We start from the raw sequence: 18,769 nt of genomic DNA, 5'->3' as shown, positions 1-18,769 counted from the left end.
GTTCTCAAAACGATCTAAATATAATAAATTGACTGCTTAAGCTTAGAAAAATGTAATATCCCCCAACTATAATTTTTAAATGCACATAGGTAAGCACTACTAAACACACTTGCGACACAGGCGACTTTTTTGCTGCATACATATGGATTTTTTTTTCATCAAACTTGGATTTGAGGGACATAAGGTGACATTACAAACATTAATGTATTATGTAAACAACATACGTACAGCTACCTCAAATAATGGTATAGTTCATTCAAGTCACTTGCAATCAATGCATGTTTCGACAAACTGTAATATTTTAATGAAACTAGTATTAGTATAACTTTCTAATCATTCTAATATTATTTTTTCCGTTCCTGGTGACGAGTAACACATATTTAATTGTCCCCATCGAAACCATGTAATGTCCATTTTTGCAATCATTCAGCAATGTAGTTACATGGTATTAATGTTTTAATCTCATGCATGGCAACCGCAATAATATTATTAATTGCCCACTAGTATATAGGTATCTAGATCTACTATCTACTTATACCTAGCAAAATATTTATATTAATTTCCGCAGTTCTGTAGGAATTTTAATCATTATTTTTTTACAATGTAACTTATACAAACACCAACATGTCCAAAAAACTTGTGGTTTTGTTGCATTTTATTCAACACAACGTAAATAAGGTTATCAAAGTTGATTTGTGATAAAGTTTTGCACTGTAAATATTTAGGTAATTAGCTGTGTCTAACATCTTGTCGAAATTCACATACAATGACACACGTGAAACGATTAGTTTTTTTTGTTATTTCCATTCAAGTAATTAGGTATGAATAATTAAATCAGTTTTCCTGTACGTAATAACTAACACGCTACTTTCATCTTACTGCACTGTTGGGTGATTATTTAATAAATTTAATTAACACATAGTCAGTTCAATACCAATTAGAAAACCTGATTGTTACGAAATGTTATAGTTGCAGAAATAAAATTGATGAAGTGACTTTCGTATTTGTACGTCATTTTACGTGATTGTCATGGTGAACGATGTTTTTAAAAAATATTGGTTGTTAGTCATACACTCGTTGCCAGGGGAGGGGGAACAATACATAAATTAACATACATAATTAGAAAACACTTTTTTCTCGCAAAAAATCTTTTTTGAAAGAAAAAAAAACAATAAGTGCTAACACTTCGATACAAACCTACCCTAGATAGCTGCCGTAGCGGCCGAAAGCAGTCTTGTATATAGAATAGATGCGCTGGTTTATGAAATAATGAAATTTGTATCATCATAATTGTTATATAACGAGCTACCTTATCCATATTGTGTCTTTTTTCTAATATTTCTTCCACTTTGTGTTTTCAGAAAGAATCTCGTACCGATGTCCAGTTTCATTTGGCGGCTCTCCGAGGAGATGTGGACAAACTGAGGAGCATTTTGGACACCGGAAAAGTACACGTCGACTCGCGAGACAAGGTAATTACTCTGCTCCCAAAATAAATTGACACTTTGGTGTATATTCCTTTTTTCTAACTTGAATTCAATTGCACCGGCTCGTTCCGAAATCGGAAACACGGGAGTGGCTGAATGTGCCTAATGCGCTCTGTGGTTTTGTTCGAAGACACAGGAATGCATTATTATTTGGTCAGACAGATTCAGTAGGTACAATCTAGCATGCAGTTTATTTTATCTGGCTCGTAATGACGCTGCTATTATACCGTACTTAAGTACCCGTGGACTCGATTATCCGGATATCACAGGGAAAAGTCAGCAAATTATTATATATTATGAATAAATTTATAGCCAGGAAAAACAGTGCTTAAAATGTCTTACAAACCACTATGTTTGATTATTCGGATAAAGCACTGTTATCAACGAATATAAATCATATGATCGGTATTATTGTGTTCGTACTGCGATCTCTATCAATAACAATTTACTTATATATACTGTATGCACCAAAAAGTTAAAATTTGGATAAATAATTATTGTCTCTTGTCATATTATACAGTAAACAGTGGTATTCGGTTATAACGAACTCGAGGGTACCGACAAAAAAGATTCATTATATCAGAAGTTCGTTATAAGTGCTCAGTGAAAAAATCTACCGTTTTCAGTTAAACTATTCTTTATTTTATTCAGCGTTCGAAATGGAAAATTTTACGAACCGGAGCGCTCAATAATCTTCCAAAAATATTAACATAGTTATCAAATTTTATGTAGGTATATTTTATAAAACTTCGTAAATACGTTAGATTTTTTTGTTATAAATGGCCTATCTAACTCAGATGGTCAAATTATTTTTTCCTCGAGACGGAGCGAAAACTTTTGGGATTTTACGAACCGGAACGGCGCTTCGGTGTGCTCCGTTCCATTTCGAGCCCTGATTTTATTATAAAAAAAAGAACTCGCGTATCTACAAAACACAGAAAACTTTCTGCTACTTATGAAACCAATGTGTTTATACACGAGTGCATGGAAGTTTGCTATAACTTAAAAAAAATACGTTTTCTAAATTAAAAAGTCGTTTTCATTCTATTTATGTCATTTTATTTAGACAAAAAAGTTCGTTTTGTGACAAAATTTCATTCATTTACATATAATTTTACTTCAGCTAGTTCATTGAAAACTCTGTAGAGTATTCCGCGGCTGAAGAAAATAACGAGCATCTCCAATACTGTGAGTAATGGTTACTGGATCTATTATGCAATAGTTCTTCTCAATTCCACCACCTTTGCCCTCGTTCTCATCAACAATTTGACTGGCACTTACAGGAGTTACAATTCTATCATCATCCAATAGTTTTACACTTAATCAAAGTATATGTATTTATTTTCGGTTTGTTTTAAACGAAAATTTTACTTGCAAAAAATCGTAATATACGAAAGTTCGTTTTAACCGAATAAAAAATACACGTCTTATAGAACTTTGATACGGCTTTTTTACGGGTTCGTAATAGCCGAAAAATCACTATAGTCGGGTTACTTATAAGCGAAGACTACAGCATATTGTTTGTTTACATTCACTACTAGAAGACCTTCGTCACAATTATGTGCAAACATTTCCTTGAACTCCACGGTCATCTGTTGATATATATGCATTCTTGTATTGCACCAAAATACTATGAAGTAATTTTAAAAAGTTTTATGCATAATTGCTTTTACATCACCATTGTCTTATTATGTGGTTACCAGCGGTGGCGAACCTATTAATCTTTACGATATTTTTTACGACGAAAAGGTTGTTGGAACGGGAAAAATCTTTTCGGAAGGAAAGCTAAAAAGTCTTCGGTTCTAGGTAGTAATTTTATTTGGGGGGGGGGGGAACCGTTCGGATTTTTTTTTAATAAAGTTAAAAACTCGACCTGGATTTTGAATGTATGCAAAGCATAGTTCAAATGAGAAAATATATTTTGGAAAAGAAAGTTTTAAAAAAGCCATCGTTTCATTCTTTAGATATATATTTTTTAATATATCTAAAAAAAAGTCGACTGAGTTGTTTTTTAGATATTTTTTTGAGAAAAAAGCGGTCGGTAAAAGCTAAAAATGCAGTTCCCAATTTTAAAAAAAAATCCACCGCGCAGGTACCTATTGTAAATATTTATTTTTTAATTTTTGGCACTCGTTCATAAGGTTTGCTACCCATTCTCTATAATCTATACTGGGTATGTTTTGTATATAATTTCGACGAATCATAATATGACTGAAACGGAAAACTGTCATCAAGTCGACCCTGAATTTTACTATTAGCTGCTGTGTGTTTGTTAACTGTGTTTATAAGGTCCACGATTTCCCGTTGATTGTATTTATTTAATAATACATATTACATATTTTTTAAATCTTTTACATATTACTATTGTTATACAATAATTATTATACAGGTCTAAAGCAAGGGACAATTATTAATTAATTTGAAATCAATTAGCTATATTTTTTAACGTATCCAATTATTTTGCTTCGGTATTGTTTTGATAAACAATTAACAGTAAGTAATTATACAAAGACGTAAGTAGGTAGTAAAAGTGATCATCAAACTAACATTATCGCATGCTAAAGTATAATAGCTCGTTTAATGTCACTTTCTTTTACTCGTGTATTCAAAACATTACATGTCGACACGACAAAACTAATTTGAATACATTTCATAGTATTTTTAACAAAAGCGAAACCATAACAGTCATTAGAATAATAATATTTATAGCAGACTGAATTATCATATAAATCGAAAGATGTTTTTTTCACTCTCGTATACGGTAATTCCGGTTTCTATTAATATAATATTTTTTAAATTGCATTATTCTGAGTTCGTGCCTCGACAGTAGTGGTGGTTTAAGTTTAATGCGTAAATACGTCCCACGTAGGGATTCCAATCCCAGGATCCCGATCTATTTTCGATACCTATGAATCCCGGGATTGGTAAACATAATCCCGAATCTTTCGGGATTGATTTTTTTATCAATTTTTATGGAAAATCAAATATAAACGAAAATATAACAGAAAAAATACTTTTGATAACATATAACTACATTAGAAATAAACTGAGTTTGAAGGAAGTTTCATTTATTAGCCATGTGTTGTCAATTCATTTTATTTTTTCACATAAATTAATAAAAATGAGAAAAATTAGAAAAAACAATGCTTCGCACTTTTAACAAAGTGATTCCACCATGATCTCATACGTTTTGCGACAGTTTCATATTTCGCTGACTAATTAGATCTATGAAGCGGAAGCATTAAACTAATGTATTTCTAAGATTGAAAGTACACAATACTAACAATAAATGTCTTAAATAGTATAAATTATACTAGATTTATTTTTGACCGATTTTATCAACGTTATTTGTATATAGGTATAAAAATTTAATCTATTGAAAAAATGCGGATCCCGGGACTGGTCCCGAATTTCAAACGGTCAAATTGTAATCCCGAAATCCCGGGATTAAGATTTTGGCTCGAGATTGGATTCTCTAGTCCCAGGCGCTGATTGCTTTCAAGGCTCATACCTATTAATTGATTGAAATTAAATATATTCGAAGAAAAATAACATAAATTCAAAGTATTATTTAAACTTCGTATTTGTGTAAACATATTAATTATTGTCGTAATATGTATGTATCTGTTTCATGTATTATATTTTATGAAAAATTTGGAGGCCTATATTCTAATAGGGGGAAACATAGTTAGTCAGTGTCAGGTTTAGGGACGTGGAGGTCTAACGCATAGTCTGGTTTTAAACCACCCTCCCCACGACACAAAAGAACTATAAATCACACCCTTCAAGTACAATAATTATTATTAAGGTTGATTTGATGACTGGCGACACATAATAATGTTTGTCATTATATTTTTTTATGTACAAGTACGTGCCTGTTATATTATGAGCTCTTTTGTTGTTATTTACAAGGATTTTGTTATACTTTGGGTAATATTTTATACTCAATTTGTAAAAAGTTTAAGATTTTATCAATTGTATCTGTATGCCAGGTTCTGACTGTTTCGAGGTCCCTTTTAGTATCTTCTGACAAATATATTGCGTAATCTGCGTCAAGGAAACCCGCCACTGTAGTTAGTTAATGTAATTCTAGAAATAATAGTATTCTTATCTCATTCCGTGCGTTGCATATTTTTACAACGTTTTAATACTTTTAGCCAATGACATTATTAATGGACAACGCACTCAGTACAGTAGCTAGCAAGTAAATTCGCGCAATAGCGACATTCGCACATGTATAGGTAGACGTCACGCAGTTTCCATTATGCAATATCACGCATCGGAAATTTATAGCAATATCACCTTTATTGTAATGGCGTTAGAACAGTGTTTCTAGTGTCAATGTTCATTTGAGCGAACCCGTTCGAAACGAACCATTCGGCAGACCCGACAAAGAGCATCGGGAATTTATAGCAATATCACCTTTATTGTAATGGCGTTGGAACAGATTATGCCATTCGGCAGACCCGACAAAAAGTTGAGTGTCATTGTTTTGTCTAGATGCTTCGTCCATATTAATGTCATTGCTTTTAGCCATCTTTAAGCAGAATTGAATTCATTTTCAGTTAATTCTGTTTTGTATGGAAAGTTGTTTCAAAAAAATCCTTACAAAGTAAAAGACTATTATTGGTTGCTAAAGGGGTGGTCCTAGCAACAAAATTATTAATATATACGTGCGTTACTATAGAAATCAAAATGAAATGTCAAAATGACATTTCAGTATTCTATATTTGTTGGTTTGTTTGTTTTTTATTTACTTCATATCAAGTAGTTTGAGCATAATTGAGCATAATAATTCAACAGAAAATTTAAAAACGTTGTATAGGTATAAAAAGTTCTTTTTATCTTGTAATTATGTATTATAATTGTAGAACGTCAAAATTAAATATATTATTGAAAAGTTTGCCGTATTGAATTGTTTTCAATCATATTGGAATGACATAAATACAGTAGATAATAATTGAGAATCAAGCCATCCAAATGTTATTTTATTAATGTCTACCTACTAACTTTCAATAACATAACAGTACTTTGAAATTAAATAAATTAAAACATATTAATAACGATTGCCTGACTTTCCCGTAGTCAGTCACGTTTGGCTTGTTTTTTCCCGACTGGTTTATTATGGAGCCCGGATATCAATCGTCCGTTTCTCTGCACTCTTTTAAGGCTCTGCTGTCATCAAGATAAGTAAAAATGACCAAAACCGTGTAACTCGTCAGTCATGTCACTTGTAGGAATCGTCTTCCAGAGAAGTGGGCATCAAATGTAGAGGCGTTAAAAAAATATTAGGTAATAAAATAATTAATATAAACTGTTGCTCTCGATTGATTACCAGGGCCGCGCAATGGTTTATTAAAAACTCTTAAAACTAAATAAGTACATAATATGTGGTAATCGCTATAGGTACAACGTGTTCCAAAATAGAGAAGATTTTAATTGAAAAGTAACTAGATACCTACCTACCAGTGGCGTGTGGTCCAGAAATGCCGTGGATGCGGCGCATTTCTTAATTATTACAACATATTCATTATAAAGTAATAATACAATTCAGATAAATATCCATAAACTCAATATGTAGATAAATTGAATGACATACTAGTTGCCAAACCGCTACCTATGGGATCAAATGTGATATGACTTGGGATGTTGGTATTTAATAATTGAATCTTATAAATTATTTTAAGACTACGTTATCAGTGGATAATTTAATTAATACCTAAGTAATGACAGGATCACTATATTAATTTGTTTTAAAAATATTTCGTCAAATATTTAGTGGAAATAATGTATTTTAAAATTTGAAAATCCATGCTTAAATTTTATAAAATGTTATAAGTACCTATCTCAAAATACCTTTTATGATTTCAACCTATATCACGCCGGTGCTACCTAAATAAAACTCATGGTTCTCAATCAGTGATAGGGCTGGTATGTATGTATCTGTGTACATAATATGTCTACCTTCATTTGGTGGATTTAGGGGTGTTATGTGACCTATCTAATTCAGATGGTCAAATAAATTTTGCCACGAGACATGATTTTGTAGATTTCATGAACCGGAACGGGAATCCGGTGCGCTCCGGGAAATTTCGAGCCCTGGTTGTAGTGCTAGTTGTTTTTTATTCTTCAAATGCAATACGGTAAACTGCTTGTATAAAATGACGATTGTTGTAAAATAGTAATACCTACATTAATTAATTTGAACAAATCGACTACCTTCATATACCCCGAACAGGTTACTGCACTGTATTCGAAAATAATCAATAATTATTAACACTACCATCGTTCCTTGCTATTCAGTGTCTAGGCCTGACTATTATAGTCGGCTTATGCGCCCACCGCACTGCGTTATTAATAATTATTGTTCAAAACGATTGCTTGAATTAAAATGAATTCTAACAATGCATGGATGGACCTGCTATGCGATAGTCATATAAACGAAATCGACCATTGGGATTATCACATTGCAAGCCAAAATGCATAGAAAAATGGACAAGCTTCAAAAAACGAGTGCGAACATCGTAGTCACAAGTGAAATCACTGACATTTGATAACATATAAATGTCTTTGGATAACATTGATTCAATTTTTATAATCGCACGAAAAATTTTAAATTAAAATCACTGAAATTTGAATACGACATCTACACATTCAATTCGATTGCGATCATCCCATCTCATAGTAAAATCCGTATCCGGAAATTTGTACGTAAACAGTTCACCGCAGGACACTTATTCGTGCGCCGCAGTACGTGAAACACGAGTTCGTGTAACATTTAATCAAATGACGAGTTCTTCGTTGAACATTTCACCGTGGAGTATATTATTACGTATCCAACAACATGTGGAGATGTCTTTACTAGGTTAAATTAGGGTTAATCTAATTGGATCAGCACTATTTGCAAACTATCGCCGCATTTTGTAAGATACGTACAAATGTATTCCACGGTGAAATGTTCAACGAAGAACTTGTCATTATTTGATAAAATGTTATACGAACTCATGTTTCACGTACTGCGGCGCACGAATAAGTCGCACCGTGAATGTAAAACCAACGTATCTGCAAATTTTTCAATTTCGAGATTAAATGCAAAACAACTGCAGAAGTCGTGAACCTGATCATGTAAAAGTGAAGTAACTGAAAGAGCATGCAATATCATGTAGGTATAAACCAAATATTATGTTTTTTTTAGAAAATCTATTTCTCCTAACAAAACGAAGACTTCAAACCCTAATATATCCAAAATATGTCTTTTGCAGATGCGTTGGTTTTACACTCACGGTGCGAAGTGTCCCACGATGAACTACATACGTACAAATCACATGTAACCAGTAAAATCACCACGTAATGAATAGATATTTCGATATTTGTATGTATTGTCACCCCCATACTGACACATTTCTCTCCACGGCACTGGTAGCAAATTGTCGCAGTCTCAAGATATCATCAGCAAATCTTCTTATCGAACACACAAAAAAGTGATGGAGGCGTCGTCAACTCCGGCGACGTGTGCGGCTGCGTGCATTGCCGAGCGCTGACCGTGACCAAACTGGTTGGTGACAAGTGGCAGTTAATTCCAATATGATGATACTATCTTATTTTTAAGACTTAACAACATTCATAATAATGACATAAATCCCGTTCCAGATTGGACATCTTCGCGACCTTTAAAGCGTGTAATGTCGTTTATTATTATTTTAATAGATAGAGTTATAGTTGTAACAGATGTTGTCATTGTACCGAATTTAGTAGACCAACTTTACTCTTTAACAGCATAGGTACTAATTTTATCTATTGTTACTAACAATCATACGCTCTTATTATGCCGAATAAACCTTCTCACCATTTTGAATGAAAGAGTTTATAATATTAATACTATCGACCGACGAAGGTACTTGATGGAATTTGAATTCTAATGGATTCAAGTTTTGTAATATTCCATTTGAGCTGTTTTTTGCGACCCGGTTTTCGCCTTTCGACATCTTCAGGCACTATGTGCACTCACTAAAAGGTAAACACACTGACAACGAATACAATTAATTTGAACTTATATAATAAATTAATACAATAAACTAGGTAAAAACTTCATCACCTACCTATTATGGGCCCACATGCTCAGCGTAGGTCAAAATGAAGCTTTTATGGTATTTTCAGAGCATAACCCTGGACATTCCTTAAACGTTGTAGATAATCTATTTATATAATTTTGAAGCCTTATTATCCTTTATATTTATTTTAAACATTTGATGACTGCATAAAGTATTTTTATTAAGTACATAAAATACTGTTCTTTTAAACCTCTCGCTCTAATGTTTTAGAATATAGTCATATTTCAGTATATCCATGTGCAGTGAGTAGTGTTAAGATATTTTACATTTTTTAATGCATTTACAAAACCATTAGTAAAATTAATGTTAAAATTATATAGTGACATATTTACGATAAAAAATTATATTTTATAATCTTTGTGATCCCAAATTTGACAAGAATTAGGCATTTTATTATTCAAAAAATGGGCACGATTAACACATTTGAAGATAATTCTAAAGATACTGATTATAAGCTATGTCTTTGACTATTCAAATGTAATAAACATCCTAGGAACAATGATTGCTTTATAATAATTATTGACCTAAGAATAAAGTAATATTTTTTTTTAAATATGCCATTTCTATTGGAATTTCCTAGTGATTAAGCTACAACATACGGCCGTAGCCATAAATTGACAAACGATAAATGAAGTAGGGAGTAAGATCATGTTAACGCGCGTGTTTGAACATTACCTGGGGGGGATTTCGGGTCATTATTACTATGGTGCCTACTGTAACCATACATAAAAATATATGTTATAAAATGTAACAATAATTATTACTACACCTTGCCAATTTTCCACAGGATGGGACAACACCTTTAATTTTGTCTGCGGCTGCCGGCCACATGGAATGCGTCAAAGAACTCCTCGAACAAGGTGCAGATCCTGCCGCTCGGAGACTTGTAAGCGATTATTAATATACCTACCAATATGTTTGAGTCGCATAGAAGGATGCGTGAGGACGCCTTCACCAAGCATTCAATTCATAATTTCTAATGATGATAATATTGAGTAATAGGTTTATTTAAAAAAAAAACTGTTTAATTCAATTCATTTATTTTTAACATAAATATGGATATAAAAAATTATTAATTCAAGATGTTCACAACTTTTCATTTAAGTTAAGTAGAAATAAATAAGCCAAACCTGATATAAAAATAGTTTTCACTTCTTGTAAGTGGAATATATCAACATCAGAAGCAATTTGATTGAAGACACCAATTACAATCGCAATTGGCATCACCAATACCAGATTATTTCTACTCCCAGAGAGAACAAACTGATACCCTCAGTTTCTTAGACAGCTATTAGGAATGCACAAATCAACACTGACAAGAGTGGCTTTTTGGAGTTTTCATTTATACCACATATAATTGGGAAAATTATTTATATCGTGTATCTAACTATTTATTTGATACATGAGAAAAAATATAGATGGAAATTAATAGATATAGCAGTACATACATCTATTGTATGTTTTGTTTAAATATGTATGTATCCCGGGGCAAAGAATACAAACTAATGCCTCAGGTTTTTCACCTGTGCGAATCGTTTTGTGTCTTGAAGCTATGAGGCCTTATGTAATAGCACACTTTGTATTTAAATATGTTTTTCATCACTAAGTATCATTTTATGTGTTTTTTAGTGGTGATACGTTTTACTTGTATAACAACAAACATTACATTTTAAATTGAATGTTTTTTTATCAAAATATTGATGAAATTTAATATGCCTTGATAGTGTACAGTAGTCTGAAAAATTTCAGGCTACTGAATAATAATTACAAGATAAAAAGAACTTTTTATATACATGTTTTAAAATTTTCTGTTGAATCATATAAACTTGACTTGACTAGCTTAAACGATCAAAAAAATTTGTACTTGATAGAAATACTGAATAATGAAATGTCATCTCATATTGATTTCCATAGTAACGCACGTAAATATTATTTATTAATAATTTAGTTGCTAGGACCCCCTAGCAACCAATAATGGTATCGAAATAACTTTTCATACAAAACAGAATTAACTAAAAATGTATTCAATTCTACTTAAAGATGGCTAAAAGTATTTTAAAAAAATGCATTGGCATCGTGTTCTGATATATTCTAAAAGTTTCAAATGTCTAGCTAGCCGGGAAGTTAGTTAAAAATCAATTGCAAGATTTGTACCGGACAAACAACCACCGGAAAAATAAGAATAATACCTAAGAAAAACGTTGTAAAAATAGTAAAACACCTATGATATTAAAATGACTTTTGTAATTTTTTCAGACAGGAACTACGGCATTGTTTTTTGCGGCACAGTCAGGATATTTGGACATTACCCAATTGCTTTTAGATAATGGCGCTAAAACCGACTCACCTAGTATGGTAAGAAATAAAAGTTATAAAACTATACATAGCCTACCACGATAATACTTTCCACAGCATGGGTTCTTCCAGGCAAACAATGAACTAGGAAGAATCAAATTTATATTATTTTTGCAATAATGTACACATTTCTAAAGGATAGTTACTTTTCGACCTTTTGACTACCGTGGTTGACGGAGCATCTGTTGCTCTGCTCAATTAATAACTGTAAACATAGTAAACTGTCAATATATTATTATCACCTTCTGACAAACATGCAACAAATTAGTGTTTATTTTATATTCAAATTTAAATCAGTGAATGTAACGTTTTTTTTAAATAATTAACCACAAATAACTGTAATTACATGTATACTTACAATGTTACTCTTTTCTCTATTATGTTCATTTATTTCAACCCAATTTCTTTTCGATACAACATAGTTAAAAAAAAATACTTTTTGATATATTTTCTGATATTTGATTTATTACTTGGAAAAAATATAAACAATAATAAATTGTAGATGAAAATATTTGGAGTAGATGTATAACAATAACTTACATCATATACATTGACAAATGACACATGACAAAAATTTCTAGGCTGATAATTAACCTCCTAAGTATTTGTCAAAGGTGGCTTTCTCATTTTGAGTTAAGAATGAACATCTTACTTCAAAGTGATCCCGATGAACGCATTTATTTTTATTATAAAAATGAGATTATGAAATACATTCCAACTAAACACTTTAAATTTGTAACCGATCCTATGGAAATTGTATGGATATAAATGCTTCGTTACTCGACATTTTGCTTTAGAGCCAACTATCCAGGAATGTGTCTCGGCTTTAGTATATTTGTATCGAGCATAATACCCCGTTTACACGTGCAAGGATTTACTGCTGACAGTGCGTAATATCGCAGCTATAACAAGAAAATGTACTTACGTGTAAACATGTATTATCATGCAAGTTGAAAGATTGCATTCATGAATCAAAAAAGTTCGGAAGCTTCTGAATTGTCACGCGACAGTTGGGATTTGGGTTCTATACGTTTATCCTGGATATAGCAGCAAACACTTTTTGAAAATAGCCGAAATAGTGGATTATTTTTTGTTAGTTTGGGTTAGGTTATCCTAACAAATAATCCAGTATATCGGCTATTTTCAAAATGTGTTTGCCGCTGTATCCAGGATAACCGACTTGTACCGGGATTTGTTCTATATCTGTGCTTGCGCAGTAAAATGATGGTGACGAACCTGCCGGTAAAAAACAAACTACACCGCGCACTCATTTTGAGGTTAACCAATTTTCACCAACTGTCAAATAGTACTTTAAAATGACAACATCGCATCTCACTTACTCTTGAAGAATGAGATTGGCAAGATAGTCAGCACTTTAAGGGACCTAATAAGGAATATATTTCTTATTTTTTCTAAATTTATAACGATTTTGTTTTCAGGATGGTGGTACTCCGCTTTTTGTTGCCTGCCAATGCGGTCACCATGATATCGTCAAAGAATTAATCCACAGAGGTGCGAAAGTCAATGCTTGTATGAAGGTACGATATTCATTGAATACCTTTGTTGTTATAATATAACTATAATGATCTCTATTACCTATACTGTTTGATAATATTTACTAAGGTAAAGGCACTAATGGTTGACACATTAAGAAAAAAATCATGTTTTTTTTAATATAGAATACACATTTCTTCATAGATTTAAAAACCAGATATCTTAATCACTGCACAAAACCCTTACCGATTATATTATAATGAGAGAACATAAGCAATAATCAAACACACTTTTTAATAAAACATTTTTGTATCCTATCTTTTATCACTAAAGCTTGACATGGCAAAAAAGATGAATCACTAATAATTGACACCTTTAGACACCAATAGTTGACATGGAATATTTTGGTATAATTTACATGTACCTACCTAAATATTTTCTCCTTACCTTTTCTGGTACCTACATACAAATTAACCATCAACCGGTGACTCGTTTTTGCATTGTCAAAACAAATCATTACCATGATATCATTTTTATTAAATGCCTTTGGACAACGCAGACATATTTATGATATCTCTTTTTCCCTTCTAAAATACATTTTTTTGGATTTGCAGTTGTCGTAAAGAGATGCTTAAAGCGTCAATTACATTGAGCTTCTTTACGAGCTGTTTGTTGGCGAATTTATAATCTGCCTGTAAAGTCGCCCAGTGTAATCATCGAACATGTTAGCTTGTTCGATAATTACACTGGGGGACTTTACAGGCAGATTATAAATTCGCCAACAAACAGCTCGTAAAGAAGCTCAATGTAATTGACGCTTAAGGCGATACTTCAGTGGAACGGCAAATAATTTTCAACTATAGGCGCGACGAAATTTTGGACTCGCTGGCAGTCTGAGAGACAACGTCGAGGTGTCAATACGTAATTTTGTTTCGTGATGGCGACGGGGGTATTAATTCTTAAATCGTGTAAAGATAACATAAAACGTTACCCATTTTAAAAAGAAAACATGTCAATGAATATATTATTATTGTTACTGATAGAACAATAAACAGAACATTAAATGGACGCATGTTGGATTTATATGACAAATTATATTTCGGTCGGCATGCGTCATTTGCACCCGCGACCCGCAATCTGCGCACCCCCTAGCCACGATCTTTTTAGACCATGCCTCAACTGAGGTATAGCCTTAAGAGTATTGAAACATTTTGTCGTTTTATAGGTGGCATTTTTCTTGAGGCAGTCGCTTCGTGTTTTGCGGAACCAAAAGTTGACATTTAATTTACCTAGTAGTTGACATGTGTCTACTATTGGAGAGGATGGACGAAAAATATACTTTCTTATATGGAATCAAAACTGAATGTATGTGTATGCCGAAATTGTTGAAAAATCACTCTTATTGCAACTTTGATGTGATCACTACTAATTGACATACCCTGTCAACTATTAGGTTTTCTTTATTTTGTGGTCCAATAATTGACACCCATCAATTTCAGACATAAATTTAAATATATTATCACGAAACCTATTCAAATCTACACTCTAACATATATTATTACATGTAAGATACCAAAAATCTGAAATAAAAACATATTATGTAATAATTTCTTACCTGGAAGAGTACAGCATTCTTAACGGATTTGGTAAGAAAATTTGAAATACGTACTCACTCTGTCACACCCTTTAAAAAATATTCGCCATTTTAATGGTTTGGCTCGCAAAGAAATGAGTTTTGACTGGTTCATCACAAAATTTACACTGTACATGTTTTTAAGCTATTTTCGAATGGATACACGCACAGGTTTTCTTATTTTAATTAATATATTTCAAAAGTGTCAACCATTAGTGCACTGTCAACCATTAGTGCCTTTACCTTACGCATAAAAAAGTTGATGAAAATGATTTGAGAATTATAACACCACTTTTCCAATTGACAGTAAGCATCCAAGAAAGATAATAAATGTTTTGTCTGACCTCGTTTTGAGAGGAATTGGAAGAGAATAATTTTTGCAATGTTCGATATATGAAAACTGTGTAATATGTATAGACCTGTATTAAGTTAATACAATTTTATTTTATAGGACAAAGCTACACCACTCTTTATTGCCTCTCAAAATGGACATGCGGGCATCGTAGAGACATTATTAAAATCAGGAGCACTGCCTAACGCTACTAGAACAGATGGCGCATCACCTCTTTGGATCGCATCGCAGATGGGATTCGACCATATTGTCAAATTCTTATGTCGGCACGGTGCAAATGTCGACCAAGTTAGAAGCGTACGTATTTAAATGTTTTATAATATAACTGTAATGTTGATTAAGGTGGAAGAGAAATCCGTTTGTATACATAATGAGCATTCCAATACCCAGTCTGCAGGAGGCACTCTCTGACCAAAAGTAGATTGTTATCTTTGTTTGTACATATAATATGTATTTTAGTTCATCAATTCAATTATGTCAAAGATAATTTTCTGTAAATTATGTTTAATTACCAGTCTCACAATTTCTTTACTATATGCCGTCTTTAAAAATGACAATATTAATATAATTGTATGAATTTGTTTTCAGGACGGTGCAACCCCTTTGTTTAAAGCTGCACATAAGGGCCATTCAGCTGTTGTATCTGAACTTCTGAAACAAAAACCAAATTTAGGAATTTTACCTGTAAGTGAATTGGCATTGGTGACAACTTTACTAGGAGCAATTTGAAAGAATGAATTTTATTGGTTTCGTAATATATTTTTTACTAATTATTACTCTGCCAAAAATATGTGACTTGGTCAAATAACAACTCTCGCTTACATTTTCACCATATAACACCCCTTTTGTCTTATGTTCGAAAATTCAAGATAGGTTTGAAGTTGACAGTACATCCTCATATCAATTAAATCCCCTATCAAAAATTTTATAATCGAAAGATTTAGGTAGGTAAATGTTTAACTTGTAATAATAATATTTGTAATTTTGAAATCGGACACTCACAAGTATATTTCTGTCTAACAACAAAATAAAGAATTCTAAGAATCTTAATTTAACGGAATAATTGCAATTACTTCCACCATTACGTAGTTTAAAGAAAAAGATATCGTTCAGTAGTAGATGAGCCCTCAAAACTACTGCAGAGGCGCATTCCCAAATCAAAATATCGAAGTGTGCGTACCTACAGTCTAGTTTTAATAACAATTTGTAATCCAAAGTTTTTTTTTTAACCATATCTGATCCTAATAAGATCATATGGGCCTCCACAGAATGGAGGTTTGTATTGACAGATTTTCGTTTTTACAATAAATGGATGCACTTGCTTAATCTATTAGGCCCAGACTCAAACACAAATTGAAAAACAATGTGTATTTGCCAGATCCAGGATTCAGAACCTGGGACACATGACGTTACACGCCAACGCTCAAGCCGCTCGTATTTATTTAATATTAACCAGTACATAAACAGTGTTTCATCTCTAATAATGACAAAGCGCCCGTGACTTATTGAAAATTGTTTCACAAACTTTCACCAAGGTTTTTCTAACTTCAATTAGCAGCTATATGTCTTATATCCATTGATATACTACTGGATGAATCATATGCTTCTTAAAATGACGCCCGATTTTCAGCGACTCGGCCTTTGTTAAAACTTACTGAGTAAGCCCAATCTAGCTTGAATCTTACTCTAACTAATAGTCAGCGCATGACGACTTGCTCTGTCTGCTTTGCGTTGCAGCCACCCTTAGGTTCACTATTCCAAGAACGCAAATTTAGTTTTACAGCCAGGGCAATACGGTTGAAATTCGGGAATCCATGTTATCGGTCTTAACGCATTATACCTATAAGGAAATATTATAAGACGATATTCGTAATATCTTTTGTGGTACATTTTTAAAATGAGACTTGTATGGGAACTGCTCATCTAGTAGTATATCAATGCTTATATCTAATATATACCTAATAGTCAATTTCCCCGAATTCGTGGTTTTAATAAAAGTCAAAACAAACCCACTGACAAAAACCCCTCCATATCAATACTTATATTTTAAAGTTATGTTTGTATTAAGTACTTTTATCTCATTTTTTATGTATTTTTTTTACAGAATGGAGAAAGCGCACTTCATGGCGCAGCATTATTTGGCCATTTAGGATGTGTGAAGCTTTTAGTAGCTGCAGGAAGTGACGTGACACTAAAAAACCAAACCGGATTCAATCCTTATCAGCTGGCTGAGTCAAATAAGAAAAAAGAAGTGGCGTCGTATTTGCACACTATGGACATTGCAGAGCTTATTAACAAAGATCGAACATGACATAAATCTACAATGCGTGCTGATCACAAGAAGTGACCTTCGTAGCCGTTTAAATTACTTCACTCGAATGACAATTACAATCATGGGATTGTCATAGATTATAGAATAACAAAAATTTTACAATGTGTAATGTCCTACATAACGTTTAAATATTTAACCATTGTAATTGAATTACTTCTCTATATTGCAGTTTGCATTTTATACTTTCTTACAATAATAATGTAAATTTAAATTGCGTAAAATTATCTGAAATAGTATTCAGATTTTTATCCAAAAATATTGTATTTACACCAACATAGAGTATAATCGTTACATTAAATTAGTTATTTTACCATAACCATTATTAATGCTATCCTAGCTACCCTTTGATAGCACACTTTTGCATTCAAACTATATTAAGCATTCACAAAAAATCGGCATCATACTTTACGTTTGATATATATATATATATATATATATAGATACGTATTGATCAGTTTATAAAATATGGAAAGATAAATATTTTCCAATTGACGCTACGATCTTGTACAATATAATAATTGTGGGCTAACATTTTCAACGATATTTGGTATATTTTACTAAAGAATCAGTATATTATTATAATTGTGATACATTAATGTCAAAACAACAATCACATTATCTCGTTCTCCATATTATAACCAAATTAGTTAGTAGCAACTAAAATATTCAATTATGTACCTACATTTTAATGCCATCAAAATGTTATTCAAGCATATTATTGAAAGTGTTTTCATGAAAACTTGTTTTTTTTTTAGAAATAAAGGTGGCCTTCTACTTGCCTTTATATGGTAAGTAGGTTTTATATATATTAAATTCTGCCTAAAATGGTTTATGTCTGAATACATATTGATATCTCATAAATAAGCATTTAATCATTCTTTGTTTGCTCTGATTTCACAGTAGAAATAATAAAAACTTCGCTCATTCTAACTATATACCTACAATAAGTTAAAAATAACATAACTAGAGACCAACAACTATAACTTGAGGTCTAATATTTTATTA

The 18,769-nt window shown here is 32.1% G+C and overlaps 1 protein-coding gene across 1 annotated transcript in view; it reads left to right on the top strand.

Annotated features, from left to right (window-relative positions):
• LOC147064528 (uncharacterized) overlaps positions 1-18,150 on the top strand; it is a 30,272-nt gene extending 12,122 nt beyond the window's left edge. Inside the window, exons 2-8 of the mRNA XM_085958223.1 lie at positions 1,362-1,472; positions 10,386-10,484; positions 11,855-11,953; positions 13,393-13,491; positions 15,532-15,729; positions 16,021-16,116; positions 17,537-18,150. Of these exons, the coding sequence (XP_085814349.1) occupies positions 1,362-1,472; positions 10,386-10,484; positions 11,855-11,953; positions 13,393-13,491; positions 15,532-15,729; positions 16,021-16,116; positions 17,537-17,743 (909 nt within the window). The 3' untranslated portion in view covers positions 17,744-18,150. The remainder of the gene's footprint in view (positions 1-1,361; positions 1,473-10,385; positions 10,485-11,854; positions 11,954-13,392; positions 13,492-15,531; positions 15,730-16,020; positions 16,117-17,536) is intronic.
• Positions 18,151-18,769: the final 619 nt, after the last annotated feature.

Source organism: Rhyacophila brunnea, unplaced genomic scaffold (assembly GCF_057557595.1).
Source record: "Rhyacophila brunnea isolate RB1 unplaced genomic scaffold, BYU_Rbru_1.0 scaffold_7, whole genome shotgun sequence".
NCBI lineage: Eukaryota > Metazoa > Arthropoda > Insecta > Trichoptera > Rhyacophilidae > Rhyacophila > Rhyacophila brunnea.
This window is presented reverse-complemented; position numbering and strand designations above follow the sequence as displayed.